This window comes from Rosa chinensis, chromosome 4, assembly GCF_002994745.2.
Source record: "Rosa chinensis cultivar Old Blush chromosome 4, RchiOBHm-V2, whole genome shotgun sequence".
Classification (NCBI taxonomy): domain Eukaryota; kingdom Viridiplantae; phylum Streptophyta; class Magnoliopsida; order Rosales; family Rosaceae; genus Rosa; species Rosa chinensis.
This window is the reverse complement of record NC_037091.1, coordinates 21631131-21648274: the sequence shown is the minus strand read 5'-3', so window position 1 is coordinate 21648274 and position 17144 is coordinate 21631131. Positions and strand designations below refer to the sequence as shown.

The window sequence follows — 17144 nt, the reverse complement described above, 5'->3', positions numbered from 1 at the left end:
TAAAAAAAATACCCACAATGTACAAAGCATGTAGCTGTCACAATTATTCAAAAAAAAAAAGGAGAAGAGGATAATGACAGCAGTTAAACAAATATTTATTTACAAATTATCTGTTTCTCAAATTCAAAGGTTGACCAAGCTTGGGTGGGGATAAGCTACGAAAAAAAAAGAAACAGAAGAAAGCATTCAAATTGTGATAAGAACAAAGTGGCAGAGGGCGTCCAAGTTCAATCTCAAAGTCAAAGACGAAGTCTCCGATCAACAGCTTATCTTCGTGATCTTCGGGAGATTCAAATTTCAAACAAATGTTTATCCCGCCCTCTAGAATCTTCACTGCCCCCTATATAAGAAACACAAGGCTGCATAAGAAAGGGGACGGAGAGAAATAGAGAGAAGGGTGAGTTATATTGGTGCATCAGAGTGAGGCTGCATTCAAGAGAAAGAAATAGTGCACAGTGCTTAGTTACCTGGAGACTACAACCCGACGACAGGAGAGCATCAAGTTCAGGTATCCTGCTGGTCATTTCTCCATGGTCTTTTATTGGTACTTTTCCTGTATTGTTGCTGATGGGTTCATGAGTGCAGAAAGTCCTTCCTCTGTTTATTTCCACAGGGGTTTTATAACCCTTCCAAAACAGCACCGATAACAAATCCTCCGTGCTAAGAAGCCTTGAAATCCCCAAAGCCAAATACACCAACCAAAAAGCCACAAAACCCCAAAACTCTACTGCTGCCCACCAGAAATCAGAAAGACATAAAACAACAACCAGAAAACATTTTCGAAATACCTTCTATGTTGACGACAAGTGCAGGTTCAGAGAATGAAAGAAGCACGTGCAAAGAGAAGGGATTTCGACAACTTTCTGATGGCAAAAGAAGAGAAACAGAGGGGTTCACTACACTTGTTTTTGATGCCTGTATCGCGGTGCGTCCTGCATATGGGTGGCAAAGATGAGTGTCAAGTGAATGCCCGGGGGGCTGCCAGTTCACACCAAGTACGGCTCTACTAAGTTCCCGAGTTTCGCTACACTTGTCTTTGATGCCTGTATTGCGGTGCGTCCTGCATATGGGTGGCAAAGATGAGTGTCAAGTGAAAGCCTCGGGCTGTTGGTTCACGCCAAGGACAAATCTGCAAAGTTCTTGGGCTCACAAAGTGAAGAAATTGCTCTGGAGGAATCTTTATGCAGCACCAAAGGAATAAATTACTCCACCTGCAGCAAAGTCATCATCAGAGTGGTATCACAGAAGGAAAAATTGCTATCTGTGGCCAAGCTGCAACATTTGATGGAGTTGAAACTCACCTCTGTAAAGCAATGGTTCGAACACCGCCTGCAATGCTCTGCTTCAAAATTATGTCTGCAAAATGGAAAAACAATCTCATAATCAGCAAGGAAGAAGAATGAAGTCCTCGGTTTTGATTTCATGGTCACGGCTACACAAAGAAAAATGGAAGCTTAATTCCACTCATTTGCAGCAAAGCAAAAGCTTCAGAATATGCATAATCGAGGCAGCTATGCTGCAAGTCCTTTTTCAGAACAAGCCAAAAATAAAAGATCAGGAAGCAAGCAACTGCATCTAATTAAAGAAGCAGAGGTCACTTCTCAAGAAGCTACGAAGCTTTGCGGTGGAGAAATGTCAAAAACCTGCAGATAATTACTTCACACATGTCTGTCAAAGTCATAGCTTTCAAAAATATGCAATTAAACACATTTGCTGCAAGTCAGAGCAACATAAGTAATGGTTTGTTAGATGTGCTGCAAGCTTGAAACAAAGAAGACAAAATAGTGGCCATATTCTTTTCTTTTGTTTGACGGTGGAAAGCTGATCATGACTCATCTATAATTAAAGTATGCTGCAGCCTTGTCTATAAATGAGAGCTAAAGACAAAGGGAACAACCTCTGCACAATGAAGCACAAAGCAATTGAGTCATGGTGGAACAATGAATAAAGAAAATCAAAGAAAGGCCATGATCATGTGGGCACCGATCACCAAACATCAAAGACAAAAACAATTCCTATGCAATTAAGCATGATTGTCAAACCATTAACTAAAGGCAAAAGCTTTGCAATTAAACAAATGAGCAGCAAGTCTCTCTTAATTAGCAAAGTTCAGCTGCACGTTTCCTTGTCAATCAAAAGAAAATCATGCAAAGAATTAATGATTGACAGACAAAGCAATTGAAGCGGTGGCAAATCGATTCGTACACATCAAGACAAAAAAAAATGTATCATGTGCAATTAAGCAAATATGCAGCAAATTTGTCGATGCAACGCCAACAACAAAGGCCGGCCAGTCGGTGCTGTTGTCAGCAAATCATAAAGAGTTAGATTAAAATTCCCTGGGATGGCAGCTATTACCTCGAGGAGAAGCCACATCCAGTTCAACTCGAGAGGCCTGCATAAAATAAAAACCTCAGTTTGATATTGGGGTTCATATGTGAGCTGGTAGCTACAAGACAAATGCAATCACTAGTTACCCAGTAAAAATCACAGCAGAGACAAAGGGGGGAAGAACAAGGAGGCCCCAAATTTGCGAGTTGATAAATTGAAGAGATTTACTACTAGAAAATTATCTCTTTGAGTCAAAGAAGCCTTACCCAATGTACGTTCTTGATGGAGAATGCAGAATCAAGTAATGGGTACTCCTATTTATACAGAACTCGGAGTCCAGACTCCTTATCCAAAGTGAAATAGAGGAACCAAGCTTCATCCTAAATGTCATCTTTATCACAAGTTGATGTTATCCGAAGGATTCAAAACTTATCAAGTCGGCCAAGGGAGGAGGGATGACGTCTAACGTCTGGTTTCTGGAGTTTTAGATGGGAGAAGACACCAAGTCACCAACTGTTCCAAGTTGAATGCCAATGATCATGGGTGTTCAGATCAGTGCCCACGATGTGGAGGCTTGTTGGGCTCTATGGGGTGCAAAAGTAAATCAAATGGGCTGAACCAATCTATGTGCCGTAGATTTTTCTTTTGGGCTCTCTTAGATCACTTGTCCACAAGTTTCGAAGCTTTACAAGGCCCACTTCAAGTCAGAAATTCGGGCTCGGTTGAATTATTCATCGACAAGCAAAAAGCCCATTTAAAATTTCAAGGCCTATTATGAAGCTCGGCACATTCGGGTGCCCAATTTAAATCAGTGGACATTCAACTAAAATTGGGTGTTCACCAAAATATGTTTTCTCGACGAGTTCAAAATGTACACCCGTTGAGTAAAAATTGGTACAAAACCGAAAATACAAATTTGATGAACTACAGTGGTTTGATCCCTTCACAGGGTATGTAGGCAGTCTAGCGACCCACTAGATGCAACCACAACTCCAAACAGAATCCCTGACTCCACCAGTCAAATTCTCCCAATAGCACAAAAATCAAATCCATTCCAAATCACACAAGTAAAGTCCGAACCAAATTCAAGGGCTTTAAATCCTCTCCCAAACACAAATCCCAAATAAATGGGTCACCTACCCATCTAAACCTCAAATGTTGAACTACAGTGGTTTGATCCCTTCACGGGGTATGTAGGCAGTCTGGATTTAAATCTGGATGCAACCGCGACCTTAACCGAATCCCTGGTTTTCCCTAAACCAAATTCACCAAATCCTAGTGACCACAGAAGTGATCCAAATTTCTTTTCACCCAAACACTTAACCAAAATTCTTTGGTGGGTCATTTACTCATCGAAGCATCCAAACCTTCCCAAAACTATGAACTACGAGTGGCTTGATCCCTTTTGGGGTACGTAGGCAGCCTGATAAACACTCTGGGTACAGCCACAAAATCAAACAAACACACTCCTCTCCATGGAATTCTTATCTTCGTATTTGGAATCAAAGGGTCTTCCCTTGAAGCAAGGGATTGTAATTAAGGGATATTATCTATCTCGAATGGGTCCGAACTTAACATAATAAAACTCTATTTCAGTTAATGAAATAGAGTGAGATTGTGTTGAGTATATTTATTCACTATTTTTGCTCAACATAGTTTTTGGCACGCCCGGTGGGATCCATTCTCCTTTTCATCTCCTTTATGAAGATACTAATGTATTTTGTGTGTGTGTTTCTCAGGAAACAATACAATGGCACCACAAGTTACCGTGTTCTTTCACAAGCTCCCAGCAGTTGGCGACAACACAAAAAGGACTGGTCATCGTATGTCCTTTGTGATTGGTCATGCACCCATCACTCGAAGCATGACAAAGCCCAAGCTTGGAGCCAAACAGGACAACAAGGCTGTGAAGGTTGTCAAGACTCAGATCGTTAAGACCTCTTCAAAGAATGCCATCAGAAACCAGAGAAAAAGAGCCGCCAGGGCTCAGAGGAAAAGAGACGCTGAGGCTAAAACAATTGAGGCCATCTTGGCGGAAATTGCTCAGTTGACACCAACTCCAGTCAAAACCACCAATGCTCCCAAGACTCCTTCAGCTACTAAGGTCCACATGCCAGCTCATTTCATGGTTGGCACTATCCCGGTCTATCTACCTAACACTGAGAGTGTGATGGTGACCTTTACTGAGGAGAAGGATGAAGACGAAGCTTCAGTGGCTCAAGAGTCCACCACCTCTTCACAAAGAGTTATCATACGGGAAGGTCAAAATATCGACCCAAAGCAAATAGCTGAAGGGGTAATCAAGGCCCTCGATGCACCATCAAAGCATGCAGGGAGGCCAAAGGGGGCTAGAAACAAAGAGTATCCTGTTTTCAAAGATGACTCTTACTCAGGGCCAGTCACCCGCAACAAGGCTCACAAAATGACGCCTAGAGATGCTTCTTCAGTGGGTACTGCATCAGAAGATGAGGGGCAAACGTGGAAAGATAATCCACTCTATGAGACATCTGTAAAAGAAAGAGTCTCCCAACTGCAAACTGATGGCTCCTCACAGGGTTCAGAAAGCAGTGAAAGTAGAGAGCCCGATGGTGCACAAGTGCTGGTAGCTAACCCGCAAAGCCCGGAAGAGCAGATGCAAGAGTTGCAAAGAAGGTTAGCACAGCTTGAGCTTGAGGCTATCCGAAGGCAAGAGGAAGAGGCCAAGAGGCGTGCTGAAATAGAAGCAGCAGCAGCCAAAAAATTGGAAGAGAAGGAGGCTGAAGTAGCTGCATTGGTAGCACAACTAGCCTTAATGGCCAATAACAAGGACAGGGGCAAAGAGATGTTCCAATACACAGAACGGAAGCATGAGGAACGTGGAGATTCTTCAGGCGACTCAAACACATTCTCCCCCGCCGACATCAAGACAATGATAGCCGAGGGGATTAAGGAATTTCAGTTATCGCTGAATCCGCCTGTAATTGGGTACAGGAAGCCATACCCTCTCCATTACGATGCCATACCTTTCCCCAAAGGGTATCAGAGGCCCACTTTCGATAAGTTTGATGGGATAAATGGCTCTCCTCACGAACATTTGGCTCACTTCCACTCAGCTTGCGGAGAGACTTCTCAACTGGATGCCTTTTTGGTTAGGCAATTTGTTCAGTCCCTCAAAGGGTCCGCATTCACATGGTATACCCAGCTTCAGCCAGGGTCCATTACAACATGGGACGACATGCAGAGAGCATTCTTGGCACAGTTTGTCAGTTCCAAGAAAAAAGTCTCAATCATTGACTTGGCTGATGCAAGACAAAAGGTGGGGGAAAATGCCAATGACTTTATCACAAGGTGGAGAAGCTTGAACCTCCAGTGCCCTGAGAAGCTGACTGAACAGTCTGCTGTTCAAATGTGCACCAACAACTTGCTTCCTGATATTGCGACATTTGTTGGCACTGCAGAACCTCAAACTTTTGACGCATTGGTTTCAAAGGCTAGCAACGTGGAAAGACAGATAGCTCGCCAAAAGATGCTAACTCCAAAAGTACAGGCTGGGGACAAGAAAGTTGATCCTAAGAAACCTGCGATAAAGAAGGGGGAGTCAATGGCCACCTTCATCAAAACTGAAAAGAAGAGTGAGGGTGCCAGCAACGGTCGAGGAAGAGATGAGCGACCACGAAGACTCACATTGAAGGAAAGGAAACAAGTCAAATACTCCTTTGATGATGATGATGTGGATTCAATCTTTGATGAGCTTCTCGCAGCAAAAGCCATCAAACTCCCAGAATCGAAGCGTCCTGCTGAGATGAACAGGACCAATGACCCCAAGTACTGCAGGTACCATCGTCTGGTTGGCCATACACTGAAGGACTGCTACGTCCTCAAAGATATAGTCCAAGAGATGATCAATAACCATGAAATAGAGATCGACTCGTCCCCAAACAGAACTGCATCAGCAAATGTGGTTGAAGAAAGTCTTGCAGTGGCTCCCTCACCAACAAAGGCTGCAACAGTCTCATTACCAGAGGGTGCTATACGCGTCGCTTTCCAGGTGGACAATGAAGTCAAGATTGTTCATGCGCACCCAGATATGCCTCGCCCTGGGAATCCGAAAATTCCTAGTCTGTATGAGCTAATGACCGCACCGAGTTTTGACATTTGGGAAGATTCAGAAAATTCAGATGGGTCAACAGACGAGTGGAAGACATTGACCAAAGTGTTCAAGCACCGTCCTATCAACACTGGGTCCTCCACTCAATCCGGAGTTAAGATCAGGGGAAGGCCGTCCTTAAGAAACAAGAAAAAGAAGAAGAGAGCACCCAAGAAAGTTCAGATCCTTGATGAAGAAGAGTATGAACAACCACCAAGGGTGCCAATCACTTTACGGGAATTTTTACCTAAGGAACTTCTCGAAGCTGAACAGCAAGAGGATGGTGAGGAAGTGCTTGAGTGTTGCATGGTCACCACTGAGGGCCCTAAGGGATCAGACACCGAGGCGGACGAGGAAAGCTCTGATAAATCGGAACCCGAGGTTAATAAGATCACTCTACGCTCTGGTTTGAGCATTCCAAGAGCTGACAAGCAGAAAGAAGTGAATGAACCATCTGATAGCCCGAAAAAGTTAAAGTCGAAAAACGTTCCAGAGAACACGACGGACAAGACTGGAAAAGCCTCGACGTCAAAGAACTCTAAACCGAAGCAGAACGAGGGCCGAATAAAGGAGTCATCACAGAAATACAGATATAATGTGCTGGCTCACCTGAAACGTGTCCCGGCTACATTGAGTGTCTATGACGCATTACAGATGTCAAGGGAGCTGAGGGAAGCACTCATTGAAGCTTTATTGAGCCCTGACATGTACAAGGAAGAGGTTGCCATAACCACACCAAAGGTTTGTGCAAGTTGTATGGAGTGCATCACATTTGGTGAAGAGGATCTCTTATTAGGGTCTGAGTACCACAATAGACCCCTTTATGTTACAGGACTTGTGGGAAACACGACGCTTAACCGGATCCTCTTAGATGGTGGTTCAGCTGTGAATCTTCTACCGCTCAAGACACTTCGCACGATAGGAATGGGTGTGAAACAATTGTCCCCATCCATGTTGACAATCCAGGGATACAACCAATCTGGGCAGAAGGCCATGGGCACTATTACACTTCAGATGGAGATTGGGGGGCTATGCTCGGACGCATTATTTCATGTGATTGATGCTCCGACATCTTTTAACGTACTATTGGGACGACCTTGGCTCCACACATATGGTGTTGTTCCTTCGACATTAAATCAGTGCTTCAAGTATTTGGCAGATGGTGAGGCCAAGAAAGTAGGGGCAGATGTAAATCCCTTTAAAGGTGAAGAAGTAAACTACTCTGATGCCAAATTCTACAAGCCTCCAACCTTTAGTCTGACACAGCAGCCAAACACTGGAATACTGAAGGATAACGTAGTTGAACAACGGTCTGAAAAACCTGAGGTTGCTAAGCCACCAAAGCCCATCCGAGTCAAGGTAACGACCCCAAAAGATGATAAGCCTTCAAGCTCAACAGCAATACGACCTAAAGTGATCTTCAAATATTCAAAGAAAGACCAGCGAGAACCTGGACAAAAGGCTTTAATTCCAATAAGAGATACAATTGAGGCACTCATGACAAGTTACACTAAGCCTTTTCACAAGATTGATCAGTCTATCCCACGGGGCAATTTGGTCATTTCCACAAAATTTGGGAACAAGCAAGGCCAGACCAAGCGCATTGTCTCATTCAGAAATACAACATCTGCTCCACTAAGGGTCAAATCAAGAAGGCTCAGGAACAGGCCAGGGAACAATGCACTCAAGATCACAGTTCAACATGTGAATGGCATGCTTAAAGCAAAAGTTCCCGAAGCAGACATACTTACAAATCACGAAAGGGCTGTTTTTCAGGAAGAACAGGTGATGGAGAAGCCATCACGTGTCTCAGTCTTTCAACGCCTAGGGACGAACAATCCACCCCGCGTCCCAATCTTTCAGCGGTTGGAAACTCAAAAGCAACCCCGTGTCTCAGCTTTCCAGCGTCTGAGCAACACTTCTTCATTACCATCCAACAAGTCACAAGCAAGCAAGAAATGGAAGGTTAAACGACACACAAGGGTGATCTTCAAAAAGACAGTGGGTTCTAAGCCAGACAAAAACCTGGAAGAATCAGTTTCAGTGAACTGTGTTTCGTTTGAAGACCAAGATCAAGCTCCAGAATTCATTGATACCGCCCAGCCTGCTCCCCCACAAATGGAGGATGGAGGACAAGCAACCATTGACGACCTCCAAGAGATCAACCTTGGGACAGCTGAGGACCCAAAGCCTATATTTGTGAGTGCTCTGTTGACGCCAGATGAATTAAAAGGCTACAGATCTCTCCTCCAGGAATACAAAGACGTTTTCGCCTGGGGCTATCAAGACATGCCTGGTTTAGATCCAAAAGTGGCAGTTCACAAGTTAGCAGTCTCGGATCAGAAACGCTGGGTAAAACAAGCTCCCCGACGCTTCCGCCCAGAGCTCGCAGTTCAAGTTAAGACTGAAGTTGACAAGCTCATCGATGCTGGTTTCATCCGAGAGGTTAAATATCCCACATGGCTGGCAAGTATCGTCCCAGTGAAGAAAAAGAATGGACAGATCCGCATCTGCATTGACTACAGGGATCTTAATGACGCATGCCCAAAAGATGAGTTCCCACTCCCAATCACGGAGCTATTGGTTGATGCCACAACAGGATATGGCGCATTGTCCTTCATGGACGGTTTCTCTGGCTATAATCAAATTAAAATGGCACCTGAAGACGAGGAACTCACTGCATTTCGTACACCAAAAGGCGTATATTGCTACACTGTAATGCCCTTTGGTTTGAAAAATGCAGGCGCAACTTATCAAAGAGCCATGACAGTCATCTTCAGCGATATGTTACACAACACTGTCGAGTGTTATGTCGATGACTTGGTAGTCAAGACAAGGAAAAGAGAGCATCACCTAGCCGACTTGAGAAGGGTGTTTGAAAGGCTCCGGAAACATCAACTGAAGATGAATCCCTTAAAATGCGCATTCGGGGTAACATCTGGGAAGTTCCTTGGCTTTATTGTCTGGTACCGAGGAATAGAGGTTGACCCCACAAAGATCAAGGCAATCAGGGAAATGCCTCCCCCAGGAACTTGCGAGAGTTAAGAGGGTTACAAGGAAGACTGGCCTATATAAGAAGGTTCATTTCAAACCTTTCTGGAAGATGCCAACCCTTCACAAGATTGATGAAGAAGGACGTTCCCTTTGTATGGGATCAAGCCTGTCAGAATGCTTTCGATAGCATTAAAGAGTATTTGCTTAAACCTCCAGTATTAATGGCACCCATCAAAGGAAAACCCCTAATTCTTTACATCGCAGCACTTGAGCGATCATTGGGGGCATTACTCGCACAAAATAATGATGAGGGGAAAGAAAGCGCTCTGTATTACCTAAGCAGGACACTTGTGGGGGCAGAACACAATTACACTCCTATCGAAAAGGTCTGCCTAGCCTTGGTCTTTGCAGCTCAGAAGCTACAACATTATCTGCTTGCTCATAACATCACCTTGATCTCCAAAGCTGACCCACTCAGGTATCTAATGTCAAAGCCCGTGCTATCTGGACGCTTAGCAAAATGGTCTCTGTACCTATCAGAGTTTGACATCAAATACGTGTCCCAAAAGGCTATCAAAGGGCAAGCACTTGCTGATTTCTTAGCAGCACATCCTGTGCCTGATCATACGGAATTACCTGAGGACTTGCCAGATGAAGAAGTTTTCTCAACAGAAACGTCTAATTGGCAGCTTTACTTTGATGGGGCAGCTAGGAAAAGGGGAGCAGGAGCAGGCGTTGTGCTCATTACACCATTTGGGGGCCTAGTCCCATACTCATTCTCTCTCATGGCCATATGTTCAAATAATGTTGCAGAATACGAGGCGTTGATCATTGGCCTTGAGATAGCACTGGAAATGGGGATTGACACTTTACAAGCCTACGGAGATTCTCAGCTGATTGTCAGACAAATAAATGACGAATATGCAGTCAAAAATGAGAACCTCATCCCGTACCATCAGAGGGTCAAACATCTCATGGGGCAGTTTCAAGAAGTACATATTAGCCACATTCCCAGGTCCGAGAATGACAAAGCAGATGCACTGGCTAATTTGGCAGCGTCCTTGACCCTCCCAGATGAGAGAGATGTCCAAATCACAGTTGGAGAACGTCGGTTATTGCCTCCCGCATTTGAACGGAATGAGGAATCACAAGAAATACATGCAGTCTCAGTGCTCGAAATCGAAGAAGAAACAGATTGGCGAAAAGACATGATTAAGTACTGCCAAACCAGAAAGCTCCCTAGTGATCCGAAGAAAAGAGCATACGTGAGACGAACATCCCTTCGGTTTGCTTATCTGAATGACACCTTGTATAAAAGGTCCTTTGACGGAGTACTTCTAAGGTGTTTGTCGAAAGAAGAGGCAGCTAAAGCTCTTAAAGACACCCATTCAGGTATTTGTGGAGCTCATCAGGCCGGTCCAAAACTTGCAGCTCAGCTGAAACGAGTAGGCTACTACTGGCCGACAATGGTACAGGATTCAGTAAATTACGCTCGCTCCTGCAAGGCATGCCAGCTACATGGAGATTTCATACATCAACCTCCAGTCCCTCTTCATCCTGCAACTCTCTCATACCCCTTCGAAACATGGGGATTGGATGTTATAGGTGCTATAAATCCTAAATCCTCACGCCTGCATCAGTATATATTGGCTGCAACAGATTATTTCTCTAAGTGGTCTGAAGCAATTCCCCTGAAAGTAGTCAAGGCAGAAGATGTTGCAAGCTTTATCCGAAACAACATCATTCACCGTTTCGGTGTACCCGCAAAGATAGTATCTGACAACGCCTCATACTTCAAGTGCAAGGCCATGGTCCAGCTGTGTGAGAAATACCATATTCAGCATGCATTCTCTGCAAGCTACAACCCTACAGCTAATGGGCAAGCCGAGGCTTTCAACAAGATTCTTTGCAACATCTTAAAGAAGATGGTCTCAGGAAATAAAAGAGATTGGCATGAACGCCTACCTGAGGCATTGTGGGCCTATAGAACTACTGTTCGTACAGCAACGGGGTGCACGCCATATAATTTGGTATACGGGTCTGAAGCAGTGTTACCACTAGAGATCCAGTTGCCATCACTGAGGATTGCTACTCAGCTTGCAAGTCCAGATGAAAATGCAAAGATCAGACTTGCAGAACTCGAAGCACTCGATGAAAAAAGACTTGCAGTCCAACAGAGGCTCGAAATCTACCAGGCTCAGGTTGCAGGCGCCTTCAACAAGAAAGTTAAATTCCGATCCTTTAAGGTAGGAGACTTGGTTCTAACAATCCGAAGGCCTATTATTGTTACCAGAAAGTCAAAAGGGAAGTTTGAGCCGAAATGGGAGGGCCCGTATGTTGTCACCAGAGTCTTCACTAAAGGTGCATATGAGCTTTCAAATGCAGACGGAGACTGTATCTACCCCTGCGTGAATGGGAAGTTCGTCAAAAAGTTCTTCATCTAAAAAGCTCGCTGGGCTGAAAGTCTGAAAGGGTAGCCCATGCAAAGTCTGAGCACAAAAAAAAAAAAAAAAAGAGCTCGCTGGATTGAAAACCCGAAAGGGCGGTCCAGGCAAAACCTAGAGCACAAAACTACCAGAACTACGACGGCTTGATCCCTCAAACGGGGTACGTAGGCAGTCTAGCCTCAAAAACTAGATGCAGCCACCCAATCAAAAAAAAATATATATCTCCATTCCTGAATCAATCAGGGGAACTACGTTTGGCTTGATCCCTTAACAGGGTACGTTGGCAGTCTGGTAATAACTAGATTCAGCCATCTTTTCCAACACATCTGATTTCCTTTAATTTGTGGTTAATTTATCAATGATCACAGGTTGAATTATCACAAGTCTACAAGCAAATCAAGGAAAGGAAAAATAAGTAATCATGATAACTTCAGTTCTTTTTATTACAGGAGAATGAAAGCAATCACAAAATGAAGGCAGTTAAACTGAAGTACATTTAAAGCAAGGGCTAACCAAAGAGAGGGAGAACAAGAGTCCCAAACAAAATCATAAAGAAAGAAACAACATCCGAACATCTATGCAGTTGGAAAAAGGGAAATAAAAGAATCAAATGACTTCTGATACTTTTCTCGCTCCAGCTTGCTTGAAGATATAGACTGTTCGATCTCTGGAAGCTTGTCCTTTACACAGTCTGACTTCTCTTTAAGAAGTTGCCGCCCTTGATCCTCCTGCTCTTTTATGGATTCCTTCAGCAACTTTATGGTGTTCTCAATAGAGGCCTTCTGACTGTCATGTTTCCGACGACGCTTCCTAACCCGCTCCTCGTCAGCTTTGATATCAAGTTCTGTAGCTTGCAAGTCTTGGAGCTTCTTGGAAGAATCTACCAACCGGGAGTCTAAGTCCTGTTTGACTTTCATACACGCCTCATAGTCAGAAATCAGGTTATCAGCAAACTCAACATCAACTCCTGTGCTCTCTTTCAGAAGTGCAATAGTTCTCGAAGAATCCACTGCAGCCGCTAGCATATCTCTAATGGTAGAGGTAAATTTCTCGAACAGATCTTTACCAGACTTCAAAGACTCAATAACGGGATGGAGCATACCCAAAGCTAATTGGATTTCTTCATGATGGGCCAATAAATCTTCTGGTGTCTTTGAGGAAGAAACTTTCACAAAAATGTCACTCACATGACCAATAAGATAGTTCCTCGTGAATAAAGCCAGCCCAGGATCGACTATGGCTGATAGAAAGCTCCCCACATCCTCTACAGTTGGCATGCACTTGGTTGAGGGATTTTTGCTAGAAATACAAGCTTTCTGAGGCACAACTGTTTTCTTAACACCTTGATCAATAGTGGTTTAAGCCCTTTGGGGACGCCCGTTGCTCTGACGCTCTACAGGTTGCCTTTTAGAAGTTCGAGCTACAATCTCTGCCCTAGAAGGATCAGTATTAGAGCTAAATCCACTTTCTGTTTGTTGGACATTTCGAACAGCTGCTGAAGGATTAGAAGGATGTAAACTGTCAGGTTTCCTCTTGAGTGCCTTTTGAGCATCTTGAGTGCCAGATCCTGTCTGGGGAAGACTCACCTCTCTGGATACTGTCCCTTTATGGGTCGCCACCTTCTCATGGTTAATGTGCTTACTACTGATACGGTTATCACCATTTGGCCCAACCTTGCTAAGGCTCGTTTGAGAATTCTGACTCTCTGGCCTTGGTAAAGATGAAATCTGAACTTCTTTTCTCAAATCCGCAGAAACTTCAGCAAGTTTGTTCACTATAAAGACACGATGATCAGGCTCAGGAGATTTCTGAGTGAAAGTCTTGAAAGTCTTCGATACGGAAAGCCCTAAATAAGGTATACAAGCTTTCAACCACCACTTGCAGTACCACCAAGTGCATTCTCCTTCACGTGTCGATCTCGGGATATAAATTTGAGCTGTTGTATTCCTCCTGTAAAGAATAGATTGGGCTCTCGCTAAATCTTCAACAAAACACTGCTTCCTCTTCGACACACTAAAAGAGAGGCGGTTAGAGGGAACACTCTGATCATAGCCGAATTGACGTGCAAATCTGTTGGGATAATACGGCTCTAAAATAAGCTGACCATCAACTCTCACAGGAAGGCATGCAGAGCGTAGGCCAAAAAGAAACTCAAATCTCTCGTCTGACAGAGTCTCATCGTCTAACAAAAAACAGCCCTCAGTTTCGAGAAAAGCATGGGGACGATAGATTACAGACTTGTTATCCCGAAAGACCATTCTGGCACAAGTAATGGACAAATCTTTGCTTGCAACATAAGCATACCTCGCTAGACGCGGATAATCTGCTGGAAACTCACTGTCCGCTCGTCGTTTACACAACTGTGGAAAATATTCCCCGAGCCAGCAAAGTACATAATGTATGGGTAAGCACACTTTGGGGGGGACATCCCCTACCGGATAAGAAGCAATTTCTCCAAGACGGTGATAAATATATCCTAATGTTGTTGGTGCAATGGAAACTTTAACTCCTTTTGCCATCAAACATGCCATATGAAATGCCTCTGGCCTTATTGTTTTATCCCATGCGGGTAAGACAAACCTGTAAAAAAAATATGTCAGGAAAATGCATCCAATACAAACTGGCAAACAAAATGAAATAGAGAGGGGACAAACCTGCACAACCAAAATACAAGAAAAGCAGCAAGCTTCCCTTCCTCAGAAATTCTCAATGGTAGTCTAGGGGTCCTTGGCTTCGGCAGCACTGCCTTGCCTTCACCAGGTGAAGCATATATGAGTTCCCCTCGGAAAAAATGGGTAAGCCATTGATCCCAGTAAATGGCATCGTACCCATACTCGATACACAATGCAGAATGTATCTGTAAAAGCTCCAGGACTGTGGGAGGATATAAATCTTTATTCCGCAAATCCTTGTTAGTCGGAAGAAATTCTTCATACGGAACACCAGAAATAGGCAGACCTCCGATAGCTTGCAAGTCAGATAAAGAAATGCTCATCTCACCATCGGCAAAATGCAATGTGTTGGACAAAGGGCCCCATAATTCACAAAATGCCCTCCAAACATTCTTTGAAGACTCGTAAGGATAGCGAGAAACAGCAACAGCTCCGTATATACCTGCTTTGTATAAGGTATCCTTGAAGGTCTCCAAGATAGTTTCAGTCCATTCTAATACGCCGAAGCCAAAGATTGATCGACCTCGAAATTTAAAATCATGGCCCCATTCTTGCTTACTCTGCAACATCCTGTGCAGTGCCGGATAAAAGTTCATTCCGACCAACATTTTGTCATCACCATGCTCAGCATTGTTCACTTTTTCCAGAGTATAGGCCTGAAACACGTTGCCATAACTTAGACACGATTTGATGACCTCATCCTCTGCATGAGGGTCGAATCTAAGAATGCCAGAACGCACACTGGCCCGAGTAGCCCACGTTGGCCGACTCTCAAGCGACATGGTAAGCTTGATCGAACTTAAAGGAAGAGATCTCTTGTATTCTCGACCGTTTTTGGCTACACGTTCGCCTTTTCCGGGAACCCGTTCAGTGCAAAGTTCTCCATGTGGGTTCATTTTCTGAAAACAGAAAGCATGACAAAATGGTCAAGCCTCGTACGCATAAAGCCTTTACACACACGATGCTTGAGGGGGCAACTGTTGAATAATAAAAAAATACCCACAATGTACAAAGCATGTAGCTGTCACAATTATTCAAAAAAAAAAAGGAGAAGAGGATAATGACAGCAGTTAAACAAATATTTATTTACAAATTATCTGTTTCTCAAATTCAAAGGTTGACCAAGCTTGGGTGGGGATAAGCTACGAAAAAAAAAGAAACAGAAGAAAGCATTCAAATTGTGATAAGAACAAAGTGGCAGAGGGCGTCCAAGTTCAATCTCAAAGTCAAAGACGAAGTCTCCGATCAACAGCTTATCTTCGTGATCTTCGGGAGATTCAAATTTCAAACAAATGTTTATCCCGCCCTCTAGAATCTTCACTGCCCCTATATAAGAAACACAAGGCTGCATAAGAAAGGGGACGGAGAGAAATAGAGAGAAGGGTGAGTTATATTGGTGCATCAGAGTGAGGCTGCATTCAAGAGAAAGAAATAGTGCACAGTGCTTAGTTACCTGGAGACTACAACCCGACGACAGGAGAGCATCAAGTTCAGGTATCCTGCTGGTCATTTCTCCATGGTCTTTTATTGGTACTTTTCCTGTATTGTTGCTGATGGGTTCATGAGTGCAGAAAGTCCTTCCTCTGTTTATTTCCACAGGGGTTTTATAACCCTTCCAAAACAGCACCGATAACAAATCCTCCGTGATAAGAAGCCTTGAAATCCCCAAAGCCAAATACACCAACCAAAAAGTCACAAAACCCCAAAACTCTACTGCTGCCCACCAGAAATCAGAAAGACATAAAACAACAACCAGAAAACATTTTCGAAATACCTTCTATGTTGACGACAAGTGCAGGTTCAGAGAATGAAAGAAGCACGTGCAAAGAGAAGGGATTTCGACAACTTTCTGATGGCAAAAGAAGAGAAACAGAGGGGTTCACTACACTTGTTTTTGATGCCTGTATCGCGGTGCGTCCTGCATATGGGTGGCAAAGATGAGTGTCAAGTGAATGCCCGGGGGGCTGCCAGTTCACACCAAGTACGGCTCTACGAAGTTCCCAAGTTTCGCTACACTTGTCTTTGATGCCTGTATTGCGGTGCGTCCTGCATATGGGTGGCAAAGATGAGTGTCAAGTGAAAGCCTCGGGCTGTTGGTTCACGCCAAGGACAAATCTGCAAAGTTCTTGGGCTCACAAAGTGAAGAAATTGCTCTGGAGGAATCTTTATGCAGCACCAAAGGAATAAATTACTCCACCTGCAGCAAAGTCATCATCAGAGTGGTATCACAGAAGGAAAAATTGCTATCTGTGGCCAAGCTGCAACATTTGATGGAGTTGAAACTCACCTCTGTAAAGCAATGGTTCGAACACCGCCTGCAATGCTCTGCTTCAAAATTATGTCTGCAAAATGGAAAAACAATCTCATAATCAGCAAGGAAGAAGAATGAAGTCCTCGGTTTTGATTTCATGGTCACGGCTACACAAAGAAAAATGGAAGCTTAATTCCACTCATTTGCAGCAGAGCAAAAGCTTCAGAATATGCATAATCGAGGCAGCTATGCTGCAAGTCCTTTTTCAGAACAAGCCAAAAATAAAAGATCAGGAAGCAAGCAACTGCATCTAATTAAAGAAG

General features: G+C 43.9%; 1 protein-coding gene and 3 long non-coding RNA genes across 4 annotated transcripts; all 4 read right to left on the bottom strand.

The window, feature by feature from the left end:
* Window positions 1–66: 66 nt before the first annotated feature.
* Window positions 67–609, bottom strand: LOC112196337. The gene is made up of 2 exons (XR_002935146.2): window positions 468–609; window positions 67–359 (listed from the first exon to the last, which is right to left on the bottom strand). It is a non-coding gene; the product is annotated as an uncharacterized LOC112196337 (long non-coding RNA).
* Window positions 610–1806: 1197 nt separating this feature from the next.
* Window positions 1807–2485, bottom strand: LOC112196336. The gene is made up of 2 exons (XR_005809005.1): window positions 2359–2485; window positions 1807–1899 (listed from the first exon to the last, which is right to left on the bottom strand). It is a non-coding gene; the product is annotated as an uncharacterized LOC112196336 (long non-coding RNA).
* Window positions 2486–13256: 10771 nt separating this feature from the next.
* On the bottom strand, window positions 13257–14998 carry LOC112198982. Its single transcript, XM_040518684.1, has 2 exons — window positions 14553–14998; window positions 13257–14478 (listed from the first exon to the last, which is right to left on the bottom strand). The coding sequence occupies exons 1-2, from the start codon at window positions 14891–14893 to the stop codon at window positions 13257–13259; spliced, it is 1563 nt and encodes a 520-aa protein (XP_040374618.1). The 5' UTR covers window positions 14894–14998.
* Window positions 14999–15623: 625 nt separating this feature from the next.
* LOC121052414 lies at window positions 15624–16218 on the bottom strand. Its single transcript, XR_005808993.1, has 2 exons — window positions 16024–16218; window positions 15624–15915 (listed from the first exon to the last, which is right to left on the bottom strand). It is a non-coding gene; the product is annotated as an uncharacterized LOC121052414 (long non-coding RNA).
* Window positions 16219–17144: the final 926 nt, after the last annotated feature.